The sequence below is a fragment of the Botryllus schlosseri genome, chromosome 2 (genome assembly GCF_051294905.1).
Source record: "Botryllus schlosseri isolate E-star chromosome 2, Bs_hap1, whole genome shotgun sequence".
Classification (NCBI taxonomy): Eukaryota; Metazoa; Chordata; class Ascidiacea; order Stolidobranchia; family Styelidae; genus Botryllus; species Botryllus schlosseri.
Genome location: NC_137237.1, coordinates 17,682,048 through 17,704,106, shown reverse-complemented (window position 1 = coordinate 17,704,106; position 22,059 = coordinate 17,682,048). Strand labels below are relative to the sequence as shown.

At 40.9% G+C, this 22,059-nt stretch overlaps 2 protein-coding genes across 2 annotated transcripts; both read right to left on the bottom strand.

The window, feature by feature from the left end:
- Window positions 1-3,884: 3,884 nt before the first annotated feature.
- LOC145433937 (glutathione S-transferase Mu 1-like) lies at window positions 3,885-16,734 on the bottom strand. Its single transcript, XM_080311192.1, has 8 exons — window positions 16,588-16,734; window positions 11,147-11,222; window positions 11,028-11,086; window positions 10,837-10,963; window positions 10,729-10,777; window positions 10,550-10,661; window positions 8,645-8,755; window positions 3,885-4,151 (listed from the first exon to the last, which is right to left on the bottom strand). The coding sequence occupies exons 1-8, from the start codon at window positions 16,627-16,629 to the stop codon at window positions 4,047-4,049; spliced, it is 681 nt and encodes a 226-aa protein (XP_080167318.1). The 5' UTR covers window positions 16,630-16,734; the 3' UTR covers window positions 3,885-4,046.
- An 859-nt stretch (window positions 16,735-17,593) lies between these two features.
- On the bottom strand, window positions 17,594-20,727 carry LOC145433938 (CDP-diacylglycerol--inositol 3-phosphatidyltransferase-like). The gene is made up of 6 exons (XM_080311193.1): window positions 20,641-20,727; window positions 19,888-20,021; window positions 19,707-19,819; window positions 19,521-19,641; window positions 19,382-19,463; window positions 17,594-18,400 (listed from the first exon to the last, which is right to left on the bottom strand). Exons 1-6 carry the CDS (start codon window positions 20,687-20,689, stop codon window positions 18,249-18,251), a joined length of 651 nt encoding a protein of 216 aa, XP_080167319.1. The 5' UTR covers window positions 20,690-20,727; the 3' UTR covers window positions 17,594-18,248.
- Between the last annotated feature and the right edge of the window lie 1,332 nt (window positions 20,728-22,059).

The window sequence follows — 22,059 nt, the reverse complement described above, 5'->3', positions numbered from 1 at the left end:
AGCTGTAACATCGGGCACTCTAGGCCGAGGTGGATGTTTGAGTAAAGGATCGCTACTGATGCGTGTCGTTCGACATTCTCCTATCAGTTCGTTACATCGCATTGTGTCTTATCGCATTGTACATTGTGTGTAACTTGTTCAGATGTAAATTATAACCCAATGTATTGTATTGTATTGTATATCAGTCGAATTTCGCCGTGAATTTTCAAAATTCTCAAAAAAAGAGGACAAAATCTCAAAAAAGCGGACAAGAAGGCGTCCTCCGAGGACACCTTTAAAAAAGAGGACGTATGGTAACCCTACTACATTCTTACCACGATAGTTGCTACGATGTATAGCTCACCGTAATATAGGTTACCTCTCCGCAAATATTGTATAATAAGTCTATTATACACCCTCTAAGGCGGGAAAGGTGTGTCATGCGTGAAACAGATTGTCCTAAATATAATTACTTTTTGCGCATTCTCTTCATGGTGCAGTCCGATTTACTTCAATATTCAAAGTATACTGTATTATATTTATCATCACTGTTGGATTAAGACTTTACTGATCCTGAGGCAATGTTTCTCATGTGATAAAAATGACCTCACATCCAAATTATGGTGTCACACACGAACATACGACGACTAAATACTGCTATTTAGCTGTTCAGTTCATGTTTATCAAAGTGCCGAGCAACCGCTGGCTTATAATGTCATAACCGATTCAATGTGATCGTTGCGCCGCGGTCTAATTTCGTGGGTTAATAATGCGCGTAAGGCTAGGCGATATCGAGTAGGCCTGCCTAGATGATTCGATTCTGACTTCGAGTGGAGTCCAGTATTCGAGTATGACCCTTGACGTCATAACGACAGGGAACATTTGGAAAGTACCTTTTATGCTACCACGACTCCACGAGGAGTAATGGTAGTTGTACACCACAGCTTTGTGATACATGTTTCTGTCAAAGGTAATTTGCAGCTTCGTAGTACGTGTGTCTGCTGTTTGACCCATAGCTGTTTTAAGGCTTCGACAGCGGAAACGATAAATTTCGTTGATAAATCATCAGTTGGTTCGTGGTACAGAACTTGAAGATAGCTTTCAATACAACATCCATTGTAGTAAAATATTTATTCAACTCGAAGACTTTTCGGGTGCCTCTTTTCAAGAGTTAACGGCACGCTGAAGGGATTTAAACAGAATGACAAGCAAAACCAGAAAGGCGAAGTATGACGCAACAATCAGAAATTACATACCATGAAGTCCGCAATGTAACAATGGCAACAATAACAAGCTTGAAGTGTACGGTACTAGTAACATAGCAATTTGAAACTAAACAATAACAAACACGAATTAGAACGCACTAATGGGAAATTTGTAAGTTATACAGAAAATCATTGCGGACTTCATGGTATGTAATTTCTGATTCTTGCGTCATACTTCGCCTTTCTGGTTTTGCTTTTCATTCTGTTTAAATCCCTTCAGTGTGCCGTTAACTATTGAAAAGAGGCACCCGAAAAGTCTTCGAGTTGAATAAATATTTTACTATACAATGGATGTTGTATTGAAAGCTAAATCATCAGTCTTGATGACACGGAGCGTATATACGCAACTTTCAGTGCCGAAATAAATCACCTGTCACTACTTCAGTGGTTCTCAACCTTTTTGTATTCGCGGACCCCTTTTGGAACCCCGCGGAACCCCAAATAAGTTATTGTTCAAATTTAGCTCAATCATGGTGCAACCGGGATCTGTCTTGTGAACATATTGATAGTAGGCTAGTAATTTACAGCAACCATTTGACTTTTCATTAAAATAACATCATACTATGTGTGAAAATTGTGGAGAGTTTCATAATTTCAAAGTGAATTCTGCAACTGCATCTCTTGAAATACGTGTTCGTGTCTTGAAAATCCGCGTGTTCGATTTTATATGAACGAGAGCCGAAAATCAATTTCCAGAAAGATAGGTGGTGGCAAATACAATGATAACGAATCAGGCTTACGACGACACCATTGGGTTAATATCGCAACATATATTAGGCACAAGAACTCAGAAACAGATTTTTAATGTAGATACAGATGCGATCGGCAGTATATGCAAGTAACATTATTATTGACCAAATTCATTCTTCAACTAGGAAAAAATGTCGCGTCTCGCGCGGCTAGGACATCACTACACATTGAGGTTTCATGATATGGTTGTTATCGATTTTGATGCGAAGTAAAATAAGTCTTGTTTTCACCGTTACCTAATCCGGTTCACTCCTGTCGGACGACTGTAAAAGCTCATCAACATTCAAGTGGCCCGCGCAATGGTTCGTGAATCTCATGTGCACCGTGGGCCGAAAATGCATTCATACCCCAGTGGATATAAACGTTTTCTTCCGAAATGGGCACAATGGTTCGGGTAGCCGAATCTGAATCGGGTATTCTCATGATTCGAGTAATGCAGTGATTTTCAACCGGGGGGTCTGCGAAGCCTTTTCAGGGTGCCCGCAAAGCCTCTAAATTTGCATCATTATTGATAACCTAATTTTTAATTTTCTATACTAGGGAAATCGTAAGGAAGTTTCTCTTCATAACTGCTAAAACTTCAGGACTCACATTAACAGAATGGCAGTCTGAGATTAAATATATTCTATACTGTGCAAACTGATAATCAGGATAACTACGCAATGTTTGCAGAATATTTTCGATTTGTCGTTGTCAGTCTCAGCACATTAGTGAACAGTCGTTAAAATAAAAATTCCTGAAGTTTTTTTCGTGATCTGAACCGAAGGGATTGAAACCGCGCCGCAGACTCTATTTTCTCCAGTGATATACCAAGTTGAGCAGCTGCATGGGTAGAATTGATCAGGCTGGACGTAATACACTGCTGGGCTCATTTGGTAGCGACGAGATTATTCGGTGCTTAGACATATCAATATCGAAGATTTTGTTGAACATGCGTCCGTCATTTTGTGCAAAGGTTTCATCGCCGACGATCTTTCTGTGAGTGCAGACGCGAAGCCGCATGATTGACGACACGTTCTCTGATAATTACGAAAATGGTTGGACTCAATTCGGTAAACTGGGGCTACTTATAATTTTCTGGAGGGGGCACCGATACTAAGTAAGAATTCGAGTGACAATAAATCGCGCGAAGTGCTAATAAAATATCAAGTCAAATATATCCGTCACGACATATTCTACTATATGGTCGTATACAAAGATCTACGAAAAATGTGGCGGGTCCATGGCTACGCAAATCCGTAAAGGAACTGATATTTTAGTCATCGATATCCCAAATCAAGGAATCAAGCTATGGTTTAGGACAACTGTCAGCCGTAGGTTTCGAAAATGGCCTATTACTAGCCGGCGAACGTCTCAATTCGCCCTTTTGTGGGTATTTGAGGCCGCTTACGTAAGTGATCCGGGACGAAAAAGTCCAACATCATCGAGAATGGTTACGAAAGAACTATCAGCCACAATTTTTACAGTGTTCATAATGAAGAGCCGTCGCAAGTAGATCATCAGTAGCACTAACACCAGGAGCTTGATTCCTTCGGCAGGACAGGGAGCTTGCGGCTTGGTACTCCCAGTCGCCCTTACGTATATCTTCACATTCTCCACGACAACATTGAGCAAGGGGATATCTAAAACTAGTTCCTGAGTAATTTCTGTGCTGCCGGGCATACACGATTCTAACGCCGAACCCTAACCAATCTAACTCACACTCGTCCCAACATAACTTGAAATATCTTTCATTAAAGTGGCCATCATCGGTATCCTCCCGCATACGAACGCCATTTTTGCTCAAATGAGCTAGAACTCAATGAAGGGTTTACCTTTGACGGTATACACACGACCTTGATAGCTTGTAAACTTTATGTAAGCTTCGAAAGATGATAAACGAACCGTAACTTAGCGCTCGCAACATTGCTTCACGGTGTATTGCACAACGACACACAATTGCAGTTAATCTTAGAACAGCACAGATATCAATCAATTTTAGCGTGATTATCATACAGAGAAGCGACAGCAATGGAGACAGCATCTCAACGAAGATTTCTCGGGAAAGTCTCGTTAAAGATTCTCAAGAACGAAGTCTTTTCTGATATAAGGGTCGTTTTTGGGAAAATTTGGCAGACACCGTCCTGATTTCAGATACGCGTCTATTCTCGGAAGCTTCTGTTAAAAGATTAAGTTGATAATGTTAGTGTAACATTAGGGTTACCATATTTTGGAAATCTGAAAAGATTTTTTGCAATACCGGAGGAAAATCCTGAAAATATGGTAAATTTCTCTCACTTCGTGGTCGGTTGACCAAACAAGACCGACTAACATAGGGTGGGCCAAATTCCGGAGACTCTTTAGCGACTGCTAGCGGGCTTCAAAATGAGGTAAGAACACTATGACGTCACACTAACAATGCTTTGCGCATCGATAGTATAAAATATACAGGAGTGGATTTTCTAACGTAGGTCGTGAATTAAATAGACCAGGGGTGGGCAGACTTGCTTCATGCGCGAGCCGCATATCAAAACTCTTAGTTGTAAGAGCCAAAAAACAAAAATTCAAAAATACGAATTTATTGCGTCACAATGAAATGTAGGCTATCGAATGAAGCTTATTATTGTGTGGTGATGCGGTGCGTCTCCACTCTCCACCTGGGTCACAAAGTCATTGATATCAGGCTGATATGACGTCAAAGCAGTGTGGAGCAGTTCCTTCAAGTGCTGCTGAGCATTTGAGGAAGGTCGGTAGTCGTTATTACTCCGTAAATATGTTTTCGTTGGGTAACTCGTGGCAAAATGTTGGTGTTTGGTTTCCTAATGACGTTTATCACTGAAAGTAAACTCCTGCTCCCATTCTGTTTTAAAAGTTCTATTTGCCTGCTCATACTTTCTTTTCTTGAAATTATCTCTGAATGACATTTTCTTGGCCAAACTATGCAGTTATTGCTAGCTTCTACAATACGAATGGTAATCACCATTGTTAGTCCGAAAATGATCGTAACCTGCGCTACCTCGATTAATTTATCAAGCTCGTTGTTGAACACAATGATTTATAATTGAGTGACGACCACGCGCCAATGTTGCGGATGGAACGTTTATGGGAACTCGATTCGAGAGTTCAATTGTCAAGTTATAACCATGATAGTGCCACCACCCCTAAATTTTACAAAAGTAAACCATAAGAAAGAAACAACACGAAAACAATACGCATATCGTTAATACGTGATGGAATGCATCAATTTATAATCAGGTTAAACCTCTCTAGCAAAATGGCAATCATTAAAGAGCCGCAATAAAAGTGTCAAAGAGCCGCAGTTTGCCCACTTCTGAACTAGACTATTGGGTAGGGATGATGTGAACGTGAGGTTCACGTTCGCGTTCTGTGTGTGAACCTCAGAAATTTAGAGGTTCACGTTCACAAACGAACCTTCGTATAGGTTCTGCACTGTGAACCTTTTTCATATGTTACCATTTTCACTTCATTATAGCATCTTTGATTGAAATTTATTGCATTTCAACTGCGGGCCACTATACATGACGCTGGCAGAATGAAAAAATCAACACTAAACGAGCATGCACCTTGACAATCTCAAAAATTTTACTTGCTTTGTTACAAAAGTAGCTGGAATATTTAATATTTATTATTTATTGACTCTCTGCTGTGAGCTTGACCCGCAGTCACACAACATCAAGAGCAAAATAGGCCTACACTACGTGTAGGTAATCAGCGAATGATTATTAATTCAACCAATCAATGAAGTGGATATCGTTGTCTCATAGGCGCCGAGTTACGGGGTGGTGGGGCGGCGCAACCACCCCATGACACAATTATGGGGTGGCGGCCACCCCATGCAAAATGCTTGAACGCCCGCCGTCTGCGCTGTCAATTATCGAGTCCGTGATATCGCGTAAATGCCAACCATTTACCATTAACCGATACGCGCGTGAATAATTGAATACTCAACTTCGTCGGCGACGACGAACTAGTGCTTAAAACGCCCCAATAAAGTGTAATCCGTGATTAGTAATTACTAGGGCAATTTTTTGTTGCAGTTAAATCCGTGGAAAGTTGCATTTATTCATTTATTTTCGAAAAAAGTTGCAGAAGTTGCATTTTGACCACATTTTGCTCGGTTGACTAAAAAAAAGGTCAATTTTCCGGCTCAGCTCCCGAAATACCCGTAAAAGCGTTACTTCGGTGCTCATTTACGGTGTTTCAGTCGAATTTGGCCGTGTATTTCACCAAAATCGAAAATACTTTCATGAACAATCGAAAAAGTTGCAAAATGTTGCAAAAAGTTGCATGAAAAATTGGACAAAAGTTGCAAAAAGTTGCACTATAAGATTCCTTCGAACAGCTTAAAACAGCATTCTACATATCTTACGAGTATTTAGGAAGCTGCCGGAAGCTGTAAAAAAAATTGCAAAAACTTGCCCTAGTAATCACTAATCATATAATCGAAGCGACCTCGTTGACGGCGTCGCGATGCGAGCTACTCAATACGAAGTAAAAACCCATTGTGTTGGCGGCAAGGGATAATTACTGATTGGCCGCATGCGTTTGTAAGGAAAGGACGTAGTTTATTTTTGTCCTTGATGTTTTTGCGGCATATACACCGACTCATGATAGACATACACACGATCTGTGCATATGCATACCATGAGTGTATGATGTGCATATGCCGCTGGACAAGGAAGGTGCAGATATAGCCTTGTATGGCTTTCTAAGTCTTGCACCACCCCTCCATGCTATCCCAGTAATGCATGAGCGCCAAGCAGGCAAGTCATGGATACCAGTGTTACTAGGTCTTTAATCTGACCCGGCCGGGGATCGAACCCACGACCTACTGATCAAGAAGCCGGACGCTTAACCATTACGCTATCTTGTCGGTAATCATACTTCTTGTCTGTCTTTCGTGTTCCAGAATTGTTGCGCCATGTTACTGCTCAGTCCAGCAATGAATGCGAGCGCTCGGCTATCAATAACCTAATTTCGCAATGATCTCAGCGGGAGATCGCGTCGCGTGCACAGGCGAATCTCGCTTACTGGTCACGGCCGCGCGTAACACTGATAATACGACATGTTGAATTGCAACTCAATATTAGCATCACAATGGTAATATCAAAAGGACGGGGTTTTCCCTTTCAAAAGGAGGGGTTTCGACACCCCCTGGCTACGCGCCTGCCGCCACCCCATGCAAAAATAAAAGTCGGCGCCTATGCGGCGTATGCCCGGGTTGTCTGATGTAAAATATCTAGCAGGCATACGGGGTCAATCTTGATTTCATATGTTTATGGTATCATAAAAACCAAATCCGTGCGATTGGGGTGTTGGCTACTGCTGTATAACTTGTTAATGGGGTATATCGGCAGCAAGTATAGAAACCCGTTTTACACTCTACTCAATATCAACGTAGCAATTGACGCCGAATACATTGTCTGGTCTGGCCTAAACCGTTGAGGCGTAAGCTAATATTCCCTTGCATGTCCTCGTCGAAATTGTTGGCAAAACGACGGAAAATATTGATTTTATGGGATTATTACGTCATTTGATTGCCCCAGTTGATACGTTTGGCGACGTTTAAAACGTCAATATGTAGGCTACTTCAGCATTGTGGCATTATGTGGCCCGAGTCGTCGCTAGGTGTCGTGTACATCTGTATAACTGTACACTACAGTTCATAAGGCTATCGCTTCACTGAAATATGGGGTTGGAATTTGCAATATGACGTCACCTGACGTCATAAGGTTCACGTTCGCGTTCACACATAACCTTTCAAAAAGGTTCGCATTCACACGAACCTGAACCTTCCAGAGGTTTACACCATCCTTACAGTATTGGGTCATCTCTAATTTGAGCTCTGGTGATTGCTGTAGGGTCGGTATTCTCATCTGGTCTGCAACAGACTTCTTCACGGAGCGGATGAAATTGTTTGGCCCGGCGGCGGTGTCTGTTGACAACCTTGATATACTGCTCGGTCGGTGCAGATATGTGGTTGTGTGTTGTAGCAAGGACCGAAACAACACTTTTAAGCCAACTCCCGTAAAAAAAAAACTTGTCTGGGCCCACCATAGGGTGATATCGATGTAACTTCCGGGGGGCTTACTATGTGCATCTGGTTTCTATCGGTTATTTTATCATTGATAGACACGGATTGGCGAGTGCTACACATTGATATAAACTGAAATGCATGTAATTACTATAACATACTATTATGTCGTCATGTGATAGCTCTTCATACATTCCAGCACTTATTGCACGAGTTTGCAGGGGATTATACGCTTAGTAATATTGGACTAATTGCAATTTATACTTGACTATATGAGCCGTTATTTTGATGTTAGTAAAATTGTGTAGAAATTTACTCTTCACACACATGATATATATTAATAGGTCTATGACCAGTAGAACTCAAGATATATCCTTGTCTGACGGGTATTCATCGATACGTTTGATGATAGTCTGCAAGAATTTTTTTCCCGGTTTTCAGAAGCGGCCTTGGACTAATATCGCTCCTTTTAGCATTCATAAACAGAAATTGACTATAACTATTCATAGAAACAAACAACAACTGTCGTCTTTTATATTTTTGTGGCATATTTAGAGGTCAATCAGAGCCGCAAGAAGGCTGGTATAAATCATACACCGAGCTCATTCAGACTTACCTGAAAATCCGACATATATTTTTGCAGACGTTCCAGGCCGTCGAGACATCTTGGAAAAAGACACAGCTGCTGGGACAACTGGGCATAGAACAGAAAGTCGAGATACGTCAGCTAAAAGAAAAAATGATGAAATGAGTTATTATCACATAAGCAAGCTTTCAGGAATACACTACATCGACCCAATAATCCAAGTGCTGGCTAACTACAACGTTTATCTTGGAACAGTTTAAAGTAGTGATCACTCCCTGAAATGCCCATTAACTCGAAGACTTGACGTGTGGCAACACCCAAGGCACCATAAACATTGAAGATTGATGATGTCAATGAAAACCAACTGTATCGTCATTATGGCGTGCAACGAGGAACGGCAAAAGAACCCGGATGAATTCAAACCCACGGACAATAGTCTAATCTTACTGGTTTATATCACCGTCACTCGCATTTGTTACGATTACAAACTTAAAAGTTTATACAGTCGAATCTGCTTAACACAGACACCGGATAACCCTGGCAGCCGCTTTATTTAAGTCCAAAACCAAATACTCTAAATCAGTGGTTCCCAACCTGTGGTACGCGTACCACTAGTGGTTACGCGAAGGTCTTCCAGGTGGTACGCGAGTAGATTCTGTTTTTTTTCGACCGAAGGTAGTTATTAGTTAAGGTGGGGTTGAACACAAAGATTATTCTCCAATAAACTGCTGGCTTAGCATGGCCTCCTCGAACTATAGACTCTAGCTTCTCACGCTATTCCCCAGCTGCTAATTTTCCCTTCTACGTGAGAGCGCGAGCAAGGATTTTTATCTCTGATGACTATATCAAGTCGAAGAAACGAAACCGACTAGTTGCGCCCATGCAGGACTTTCGACGCGCTGTGAGGAAACATATGCCCCGCATCGACCAGCTAGTGCAGTGGTTCTCAAACTGGAGGGGGTGGTGAAAACATCTAAAGGGTGGCGCGAAGCTGCAGCCAACTGAACAAATTTTTCGCGCTTGGCGCGATTTACCCTTATCACATTGTTTTTGCTCTGTGTGTAGTTCTAATTGCATATTTCAGAATTCTTTTATCAACAGTCATAACCTTCCATGCCATCAAATTATTCGTTAGGATTGCTAGCATTCTGGTTGCATTTTGTGATATGACGATAAGGGGGGCGTGAAATTTTTCACTATCATAAACGGGGGCGTGTCTAAAAAAGTTTGAGAGCCGCTGATCTAGTGGAAAATTAGCTAATGCAGCCATCGCATAAAAACAATTGACGTTTGTTGTTTGCTGTTATTTCATTATGTTGTTCTTCTTGTGACTGGTGGTGAAATAACAATTTCATGCATCCCATTAACCCTGGCTGATAATGCCTATAGTTTATTAGTATTTGCTATTACGCCTCGCATAGGTCAAATACGTCGTTATGACGTCATATATGACGGAAACATTTTTGACCGCCTTCAGCGCGCGTAAGTTATGTAGGTGGTACGCGAGCACTGCATAAAACCTCGAAATGGTACGTGGGTGAAAAAAGGTTGGGAACCACTGCTCTAAATGCTCGGGAACGGAACAAAAGTAAAAATTGCATGTAAAAAAAAATCATCTTAATACGGACAATTTTCAGCTTAATTGGACACAGTTTCACAATTCCTATCGTTAAGACGTGACATAATTAGCAGTATTTCGGTCGTTTTAACACAATATAAGTGATTATCGTGAAACAATGATGACCCACGCAGCAAAAATTGGCAATCACCACAAGGGCGTACGGGCCCACTAATAATGTGTAATACTGTGAGTTTCCGCTTGATTCGGACAGAGCAGTTTCACCGATTTATTCGGCCAAAAGTGAGCGGAGTCGACTGTACGAGTAAATATAGTGTAGCCACTGGGACATTGGTAAAACGGATTACCGAACTTACTTCATCGCTTACGAGCCATTGTCTTTGACCCATGAACTTCACAATCTTTCTCGCTTTCGGCAGGAACGTATCCTTCTTGAAATTGGCTGCGCATTCTGGATATTTTTCATCTCTGTTGCAATATTATACGCATGTTAACGTAAGGCACCATCTGCGGTATCGTATTAGCTCAAGCTCACCCTTGGAAGAAGATGCGGTAAAACGAGCCCCGTATCTCCGCTATCACACCTATACCAATGAATTAGGAATGATTAAACTTGAGCAGATGGGCGTGACTAATGCTGTACCTTCTAACATATCAGCACGAATCACTTCGTCTTCGGATTTCGGCACGAGCCCATACTTTCGGCCAAGATACTTGGATATTGCTAAGCTCTCTGTTAGCCTTCTCTCCCCGTCAATCAAATACGGCAGCTGACCAGTCGGGTCATCACATTATTTTACGTTTGGTTGGATGTCTAAAAGTCGATTAACTCACATTGGGAAAGTCGAGTCCAAAATTTTCGCTGATATTCCTCCACGGACTGTAATCGGCACCTGAAAATATATTTTCACAAGACCGCCCACTAACGGAGCTAGGCGTTTAGAATAACTCACGAGATGGCCTTTCGATTTGTTTGTCACTGTATGCACATCCGCTGTATTCTAGCATGTATCTGCATGATTCCCCGTACTGCCAGAAAAATGCGCAATTTAATACACGATCAAGGAACATAACGTGACTGAAGTAAAGAACTAGAAATGCGTGTTATTTGTGGAAGATGTGCTGGTGATAGCTTGGGCTGGGCAAAATCGAGTACCTGAGTGATGCGATTCTGAATCACGTAGTACGCTTCGAGTCGAGTATCACTCATTATGACGTCACAACAGAACGTACTATGTCAGAGTTCAAATATGTACCTTATGTGCCACCACAAAGACCATAATGCCTGTTATACGTCACATTGAAGATACTTCGGTATTTTTCGACTATAACGAATTCATTGCACTGGTTGACAATGTTGTGGGATGATCATGACTTCGAAAATGTGGTATTTCCAGTAACGTTCGGAGCTTTGTAGTATGTCTCGGATGCTACGATACGGCCAATCATGGTTTTAAGGCTTTCTCAGTGGAAAATAGTATCGAAACTATAATTTTCGTTAGTAAATTAACTTTCAGTTGCGTGGATCGAGAGTATAATTTCAGTACTCTAAAAATCGTCCTTTACTACTCAAATCGAATCATTAACATTAATACTCTCTTCAGATTCGAGTACTCGAATCATTGTGCCCAGCCCTATAGTCAGGGTTGCCATCGACATGGACCAAAAAATAAGGACAGTCGAAAAATTAAATTAGCATGAAAAGCGTTTTCGTACATATACTGTATTTATACGAGCCGTGGCATATCACACTCCATAGTTTTCACCAGAAACAATCTGCTACAGCAACTCTCTGTTATTAGAAAGAGCGTCATGGATCTCGCGACAGCTTAGTTCTAGGTCTACCTTCATTTAGTGCCGAAACAGCACTTCGTCAGTCCCCCTAAATACCGTTGGTGTTGCCCCTCTGGGTTGATAAACCAAATTTCATCACCTCATTAAGGCGAGGCGTCAACCAAGATGGAAAAAGGCCGCACACCAAGTTTAGACGAAATCATTTTTGAGCGTATGAAGCAAAAACTCCAGTAACAATGCTTGTAGTCTTAGTCCTGGCCGAAGAAATCTTATTTGCAATGCTGGAATCGGGGAATATTGCTTTGAACAATTGCGATGTGTAATCGTTGGTGATGAATGATTGCTGGTGTTTGACAATATAGAATGCCTAGGTACCCACTGCAACAGCTGCCTTGCAGTCTGAGGACGTTGGTGCTGATCTACCTTGTGGAAAAATTATTTATCGACTGGCTTAAATTAATCATCATGACACACTTCTTGTGTTTTGGGACATCAATGTAAGTTGAAGTAGCGGTCTCTCACTTCTATGGCCTCCAGGTTAATGTCACAATTGCAGACATTGCTGTGTGCGAAACACTCGCCCTTCAATCTTCGTTAGATACCGTTGAATTATCTCTCATAATCGACACGAGAACCGTTTTTACGCCTGTTCATTTCAACTAATCAGATTTCGCCTTCTTTGTAGCTAAAACTATATGCGTGCAATACAAGTGCAATATAATTTGGATAAATTTATCAATGATTTATAGCTTTAGTACAGTGGTTCCCAACCTTTTTTGACTCATCGCTCCCTTTTCAAGCTCAACGCCGATCATCGCCCCCAGATTTTGTGAACCGAAAAATCGGTACACAATCTGTAATCATCGGCTAGTCGACTAAAAATAGGTCCACTTTTAGGCTCGTTGTCGAATTTTACACTTTGGCAACTAAATTTACGTGGGTTGACTAATAAGAGGTCATTTCTACGACTTGACTCCACTATAGCCGTTTTAACGCGTCATCGCCCCCCCCCCTATTGCACCCTTCGCTATTTTCGCCCCCTTTGTCCATTTTCGCCCCCCTAGGCCGCTAAATCGACACCTGGGGGGCGATATCGCCCACGTTGGGAACCACTGCTTCAGTACTTTTTAACCAATGTGTCGACTGCACTGCGCCTTTTCTCACTACGTAATAAATGCAACTTTCCCCACAGCTTGAGCTTATTCTGCTGTAGACCAAACAGCAGTAACCTGGCAATGCTGTTTACTGCTAAAATGACGTCCGCTGCGGTAGCTAGGTACAGCCGAAACTGCTGTACCACTACTCACTGCCCTAGCTATCTCATCACTACTTAGAAGTCAAATCTTGTGGTGTGTACGTCACGAGATTTCCTTTCATTTATGATGTCATAAAATCTCGACGAATAAGCTTAATTTTAGAATATTATGCAACATAGATAGGGAGATACCAGAGGAAAACGATCGAAGTTTTGTAGCGGTTGAAATTAAGACAAAATAAGGACGCAAGTCGAAAATAAGGACATTTCTTAGAAATAAGGACAGACGAGTTTTCTAAGACGTGGCCCTTCAAAATAAGGACAAATCTTAGAAATAAGGACGGTATGGCAACCCTGCCTATAGTGATAGTGATAGCAGGCTTGAAAGCATCTGAGGGGAGGTGCGAAACCGCCTGAAAGAAATGGTGTTTCTTGAATTAGGAATGAGTTTAATTCGTGCTGAAACTTGCAAGATTCAACAATGGCAATAATCCTAATTATATTTCGATTTTAAATGTCATAATCGATTCGTACCATCCACACGCTGATGCTAGATCTTGACTGATACCGAACCTTTCATTAATCAGAAGATGTCCCTGAATGAGGTGTGACTGGCGAATGCGTGTAGCTGTACCATTGGTTTTTGATTTAGCTTATGGTCAAGTACGTTTGAGCTAAACTCAAGTGGGGTAACAGCAAGAATTGACACCAAAATCGCTAAAATATATGTGTCCTACGTGCTACCATTGCACATGATTATTTATAACAAAACATTAAACTGGAAATTGCCGGAGGTGAGATGTCATATCACACTTATGGAAGCTCGACTTCGCTGACGAATTTTCTACCCTATACAGTTAGTGGTAATATTGCAACTTGCTACAGCGTTAGATCATATCATCAAAATGAGGGTTACCATATTTCGAGATCCCAAAAATAAGAGATTTCTCCTAAAATTCTGAAATCTCCAGCACCGAACACGAAAACAGGTGATTTTTAACATTGGACGATATGTGTTGACTGAAAAAAAATAAAGGTCATCACTTTGGCTCGACTCCAAAATTACCCGCTTTTTTACGATAGTGCGTGATGTTGACTAAAAAAAGAAAAGGTTTTCACTTTGACTCGACTGTCGAGGACGATTTCAATTTATTGAAAAAAGAGGACAAACCATCTTAAAAGCGGTCGTGTGGTAACCCTAATCCAAATATACAATTCGAAAGCGACTCGCTCCTCTCGGTATGCAACACCGTTAAAATCTACATCCGTTATGCGCTAGGCTGCGCGCACCTACCTATACTTCGATAACGAAATTACTACCCCAACCGTGCCTAACAGCCCTGAAACTTCGCACAGAGTTTGTTTGTTTGTTTCGAGGTATTCACGGTGTTTCACGACTACTATGGTCATTTACACCAGGCCGATATTCTTCATTTTTTATTCCGTAACTGCCGACTCATAACCAGAGGTGGTCAGTAACGAAGTACTTCTACTTTTTGAAGTAGATTTTGCCTACTCACACTACTTTTTAAGTAGTTATGATTTTAGACTACTTCTACTTGACAGTTTTCAGTTTTGTTGGCAAAAATAGGCGTAGAATACCTACTTACTTACTTACTTGTGAACCACCACTCCTACTTCTACTTGAGTAGAAATTTCGGCGTTACTTCTACTTCTACTTGAGTAGCGACGATGACTACTTTGACCACCTCTGCTCATAACACGGCCTACTTCTAGGCTTTTTTGTAAGACAGTGCTTACGCGGATGAGGTGGCGTGGAGGAGCCGACACTTAGGTGGAGGAATTCTGAAGTCCACCTCGGTCGGACTCGAACCCGCAACCCATTGGTGTTGCAGCCGCGGATTATACCACTGCCCTATCTCGCCACTTCGCACAGAGTTAAACGCATAATCCGAATAATAGATACTAGATCTCGCCTAGACGTCTCCCCCGCTATGAAACACCTTCAAATCTATACAGGGCAATACTTGCCTTTGCGTAAAATCTGTTTCGCAGGTAGACTGGATGGCATATCAGCCTATATGCCTATTAGAATACTTCGAGGACGAAATTGATACTGCCCTATCATAGAGTGTCACCCTTGAGACTTCGCAAACAGTTAGATCTCATGTAATTCAAATATGACATATCTAATTTGGACATCTATCACGGTAAGGAACACCGTCAAACTCTAGACAGGGCAATACCGACATTTGCGTGAAATCTATTATGCGATAGCACACTTTGCGCACACTTATACAATATACACTTATAGCCTACACCAAGGGTGGGCACTGGGCAAACTTTTGGGCTCGCGGGCCGCATTTAACATCTAAATACATTTGCGGGCCGCACTATATCAAATTGAGATTATTAGCTAAAAAGCGCTACTCTGCCGAGTGCCGTCATTTGCACAAGGCCCACAAGGTCGACTCATGGATAACAATAATTTATTTGTCACCATATGAAACAGTGGTTTCGTTTTTTGCCGACCTGAGTGCCAACCAATGTTCCGTCTGCGCGGCCGCGCACTGCTGACAAAGTCGCCGCGCACAGAAAAATCTGTGCCATGCACAAAAAAGCCGAAGTGATGACTTTTTTTAGTCGTTTCAAGGGACCGCGCAGTGAGTTGGTGAATGCGCACAGACTCGTGAGAAATTAGAGGGAACATCGGCGCCAACTAACTGTAGTAAATCATAATAGCATGCTGTACGGCTGCATGATTTTCTTTTACGGTGGCACGTTGGACACTGTTGATTCAAAATTTAGGTGCACTCTGTTATTCTTACCCATACCGGCCAGCGGCCATACGTTATCATAATACCTTATTCTCAATACCGTCAGCGGACTGGCATCGAATTGGTCACAACACAATTTCACTTTGACGAAACTTTAAATTTGACTATTAAACGTTGTCATCCTCTCAAAATTAAATTGTTAATACTGTGCCCCTACAAGCACGAGATGGACGTTGGGCCATGAACTTGCTCAATGCCCATCATTCTTCAAGTTTAAAGCAGTGTTCCTCAAACTTTTTTAGACACCCCCCCCCCCTTTATGACTGTGAAAATGTTAGCGAAACATATTTTCAGTTGACCACAGCTTCGCACCCCCCTTCAGATGCATTCACGCCCCCCAGTTTGACAACCACTGGTTTTAAGCATCGTATCCAACTGCTGTTTTTCGCGTGTTCACGACGAACGCAATTCTCTCTCTGTTGTAAAGCATTGTTTCAGCGCCCTCATATTACGCAGTAACGTTGCATTTTTTCATCTCTCGTCACACAGTAAGCGAACTATGCCGGGCTTATCCGTTGCACAGAAACCCAAATAAACATACACTTACTCCTCTGAAATCCCAATATCCTAGAACGAACGAGTCCGACATCGCTTCTGCAATACACCGAGTACCGTCACGGAACGAATGTCTGCGGCCGATTGCAAACGATCCAGTTCTTCAAACCTTATTGTTTGCGTGCCTCGGAAGCACACCTTCAGTGAGGCATTCAATTTAAAGAGCTCAAATTCAGAACGCGATTTGTATTGCACTAGTCAGCAAAACTACCTAAGAAATGACAATACACGAGTAGAACTACTCTTGCGACACCACAGTCTCTTGTGAGTTGATTTTCGCGTACCACAGCGCAGCAATGTATCGAGAACCAAAGTGATTCTATGAACTTTTTTCCATTCTCTATACTCCATAGCCTATACGGAATATCTAGGTTGAACGACAGGATGGACTTGCTTGTCAGTGTTAAGCGCATCGAGAATGTGATGAAAGTATGAAACTCCCTCACCCCGAACGTCTTACTCGAAACAATACACGATCCTAACATACACTGTTCGTGCTGTAGAGGCATTCTGAACCTTATCAATCACCTCGACAAGTCTTTTTTTGATCTTGTATTCTTGTATCTTGATAATATTGGGGTTACTACCATACGTCCTCTTTCAAGAGGATTTGTCCTATTTTTTGACTTTTTTGAAAGTGTCATCGGAGGACGCCTAAAGTGTCCTCTTTTTTGAGAATTTGTTCTCTATTTTGAGAAATTTGGTCATGTGTTCGTGGAAATTGGACCGAGATATTGGAATATTGGATATCAGCGGCCAAATGATGTTCCGACGGGATTTTCGAGACTTGGCCCAGAAATATGACTTAGTCAACCAACGTAAAATGTTATAGAAAACCGGTAATTCGGGATTTGAGCAGGAAAGTTGACCCTTTTCAGTTGACCGGCCACAAAGAAATTTATCATTTTTTCGGGATTTTAATCCAGTATAGTAGCCTAAGTCTGAATATTCTGAAAAACTGTCCTCTTTTCAGATTCCCAAAATATGGTAACCCTAGATAATATGCATCGATTTTATCACAGTATATAATCAGAAAACTGACAGCATGCTGCAGTTACATGGAGACATAGTACCAAGATAACGATGACATATTAGAAGATAACGGAGCAGAATATAATATGCAATAAGAAATATGCACAAAATTTGAGAACTGAAGTCGTACGATGTATGATCAAACTCGCTGACAAGCAAAAATACACTTGAATACATTTGGTATCCATGTAATAATAGGTAGTTGAGATTTATTCTTGATATATGGAAACTAGTTTTTAACTTTATTCGGACCTAATTCACATCCATGTTCATTTTAAATCTAAAAATCTGTTGCAATTGAAATTCACGGACTCGAATATAGCTGGTCAGTTCCTTCATTGACAGGCTTTTGCCTATATTTTGAAGAGCATTGTAAAAGGGACAATAAACGATTTAAGTTAACGTGATTCCAGAAATAAGTATCTACCTACAAAAGTGAAGTAGAAGAACAAGAGTAGAAAATCAAAATCATGAGACATTTGAAATACAGACGCCATCACACAGCATTGCAATCATGGTAAGATTTGCTGATTGGCCTATAACGCGAACAAAATCTCGTTCCTATCCAAAACATAATCAACTCAGTACTGTTATCAAAAGCTCATCACAGCATCACTTTGATTACTTAGCCTTTGACCTTTCTTCGGCATCAATTGCAGCTAGCCTGGTCGATGCATCAACCAAGTGAATAAGACTTATTGCAGCTTTCACGATCATTATCGGTGCGCTGATATACATCACGAGTCTTGCGAGACCAACATCGAACATTTCAACTGAAATTGACACAGAGTTCACAATCCCATTCGAATTTGATGGTCTCGATATGCGTAACATCTCTACACAGGTATTTTAATGTTACATTGACAGTTCAGACATTAACGGTTTACACAGATACAGACAGATGCTGCAGTGAAAACTAACTTCAATGCAAACCATGTTCCCAAAGACTTATCTCCACTTGCGTAACAGTACCTCATGACCTATTACTTGAACAGAACATTTTCATGGTAGGCTACGTATTCAATTCCACTTATAAAATTCTGATGATCAGGTGACTCCATTATACAACGAATATCGTGACACTGCTTAAGTAGATACATCGGTAGTGGTCACCTCCGTTGAGTAGAATGTTATAATGGAGGCTTTATTCTTTGTTTTTCTTTCAATTCTATCAAGATTGAACATGCCTACATTACCAAGGTTGTTTCATCACTTCATCAGGGGTGGTCAAAGTCTTCATTGCTGCTGACCCGGTATAAGTAATATTATCAAGTAATTGTAAACTTCTACTTCTCAAGTAACGGTAAAGGTAGCAATATAGAAGATAATAAAATGACTTCAAACATATAATGACAAGTACTCAAGAAGTTAGGGGAGTTTGGGAGAACTTGTGGCAGTGGGAGAAAAAACTTCCCAAACAATAAGATCCATTTTCACAACTAACTCTGGATACCACAAACCTTCTATCGCGATTTCACATGAATGATGCAAATCCCACTAAACCTACACTACTTGATAAAATGTAGTGGGAAAGAGTAAATATTTTTGCTTCCAAAGCCGTTCACTTGAGTAGTTTGTTACAGACCACCTCTGCAACTTATCACATGGAAACTTCGAGTAAAATGGGTTGGATGAGAATACAAAACCACATCATCAGCAATGTCGCTACATCGATACACATTATACACTCGAGATCAGTACTAATATAATTTCGATAGGCTGATATAACTCTACTAGACATAGACCAGGCCCACCTTTCGGTCCTTCTGTAAAGTTCAATAAGTAGAGCATTGCAAAAAACAATTCATTCCCGCTGCACATTACGAACAGAACCGGCTGTACATGCAAACAGTGTTAGCGCATTTATATGTCTAATATATTTCAATTGCTTACCCGGGAAGTGTAGTACAACCGCATAATTGGGTTCCCTTCCAGTCCAATGCTTTTATGACTGACACCACCAATCAATGACACGTGAAGATGCATCCAGTGGCTTACTATATCCAGAGCTAGACTGTTAAATATGCACCCACAATAGCCAACAGGCTAGTATTTTATAGAAGTCAATAGCAAGTTAACCTCATTTGAAACCAAAAGGCGTAGTCAGGGTAAAAAGAGGCAAGTGTTACTAGAAGACAAGCAGTAGCAGCACGGTCTGTTAGCTGATCCAACATGGCTCCAAATTTTGTTCCCTGTGCAATCAGGTTACAATCAACTCAGCAGAAGTATGCAAGGTAAACAATCCTACAAATTACAGTACCTGATTGAGTAATCGAGCTGCATGTCCGTCAAAAGCATCGAGTAATCCACTGAGCAAGTAACATGACGATGCCAACACATAGTCCGTCTTAATTACGTAAAACGCTACCAGTGCAAGGATTATCCGGCCGTAACCTGGATGGAAGGATGATACTTGATCATTTCTCACTTGAGAAATGAATTAACAACAAGACTAGTGAAGGAAAAACTCCACAAGTTATATATGGCAACAAAACAAGTCAAAGCAATTATTTTGAGAATGCAGGCAGCCTTCCAGAGATGCTTTACTACATAAATTGCTAAAAACATGGTATGGGGTTAGAAATGACATTCCATCAGCATGAGCATGACACAATATAGTATGAATACAGTACAAACATAGGCCTATATTATGGCATTGTCCCATGTCACCGGAGACAGAGATCAGTTGCAACTATTATATCATATTCATTGTTGTAACACTATATTCCCAATTTATTGCTCCATCCGGTGCGGTTGCCAAGGAAAATTTCTGTTTTCATGATGTAGGAAGATTTTGGAAAATCCGTATTCTGAGAGTTTGAGTGATTGACTTCACCAAGTCATCTCGAAACCTTCTTTCTTTTCATTGTATCATAATTCTTGTGCTATTTTTAATTGATAAAAATTGATAATGAAACAATCACATTCTGATATTTATATTTATATATTGATTAGCAGTACAAAAAACAGGTGAGCCAGGTATCAGCTTCCTATAAGAACATTGTAAATATACCTATTAAATTGGGAACAAACAGTAAAACATCTCTTGCTGTCGTCTTCATCTTCAGTCAAATGTTGAATTGTGTTAAATTGTCTAAAACATGAAAAATGCATGGATTAGTGACTGCATAGAGCAGTGGTTCTCAACCTGGGGGGCGTGAAAGCATTGAAGGGGGGCGCGAAGAAGCGGTCAACTGAAAAAATTTTTCGCGCTTCGCGCGATTTGCCTCCAGTTCACGGTTGTTTCTCTATATACAGACTAAATTTCATATTTATAATTCTCTCATCAACACTCATAACCTTCCATATGCACTCAAACAATCTGTTGCGGTTGCTAGCATCCCGGGGGGATTTGGTGATATGACGATAAGGGGGGGCGCGAAATTTTTCACTATCAAAAAGGGGGGCGTGTCTAAAAAATGGTTGAGAACCACTGGCATAGAGTCACAAGCATCACAGTTCAGTCAGATGATCATTACTCCGTATTTCATTCAACCTTCTGCATCACTTTCTAACTCCAAGAAAATCATAAACTCCATACACGAGTTTCAGATAAAGAAAGTTTTGAAATATCAGAGGTATATCTTAGCTACCCCTCTGACCCTCCTGCGATGCTGGTCTTTGGACGGCTTTTACGAAAAAATTCCTGAGAAGACCGGACAAAAGGACGAATTTAATAAAGAGAACGAAAGAGTAATAAAAGCATTTAAGAGGCACAGCACTCTAAAAATGATGTGGTCTCAAATTGAAGGGCAAAACGAAAGAAAATTTTGGCCGCAGCCGTTTTCTTCAGAACGCCACCATAATGGAGCTGTAATGTATTGAAATTTCCACAGTTGAATCACGCTCCAGCAGTCACGCAGAGATCGAACTTTACATAGTTGTCAGCAGAGATGAGCGGATTTGAAATTTCTATGTCCTAATCCAATCCAAATCCGAACCTTCAAATCCATATCCAAATCCTAATCCATAACTTTTTCATATTCAAGTCCATGTCCAATCCTAATCCGATTTCAAGTAGAAATTCAGAAAAAATACTAATTTATGCAATGGAGGGATTCGAAAATTTTCTTTCACAACCAACGATTCACTTGATTCAAGATAAATTAGTAACCATAAGTACATTAATAACTGATCTGAATAAAGTTTGTCGCCATTCGCCACACGACATTTCAATCTCCCAGAAAATAGGTAAATCCAATCCAAATCCTAATCCGTTCTGAATAAAATGTCTAATCCAAATCCAATCCAAATCCGACAAAATTTCACAAATCCTGTTTTTTCAAAACCTAATCCTAATCCATGCTCATCTCTGGTTGTCAGCCGATGTTATGAAGGAAATAGAATACACTTGGCCCGATTTTGACATAAATCTCCTGACTGGATATCTTCCGTTGAACGCGGTATCTAAACCACCTTGGCGTGCACGACT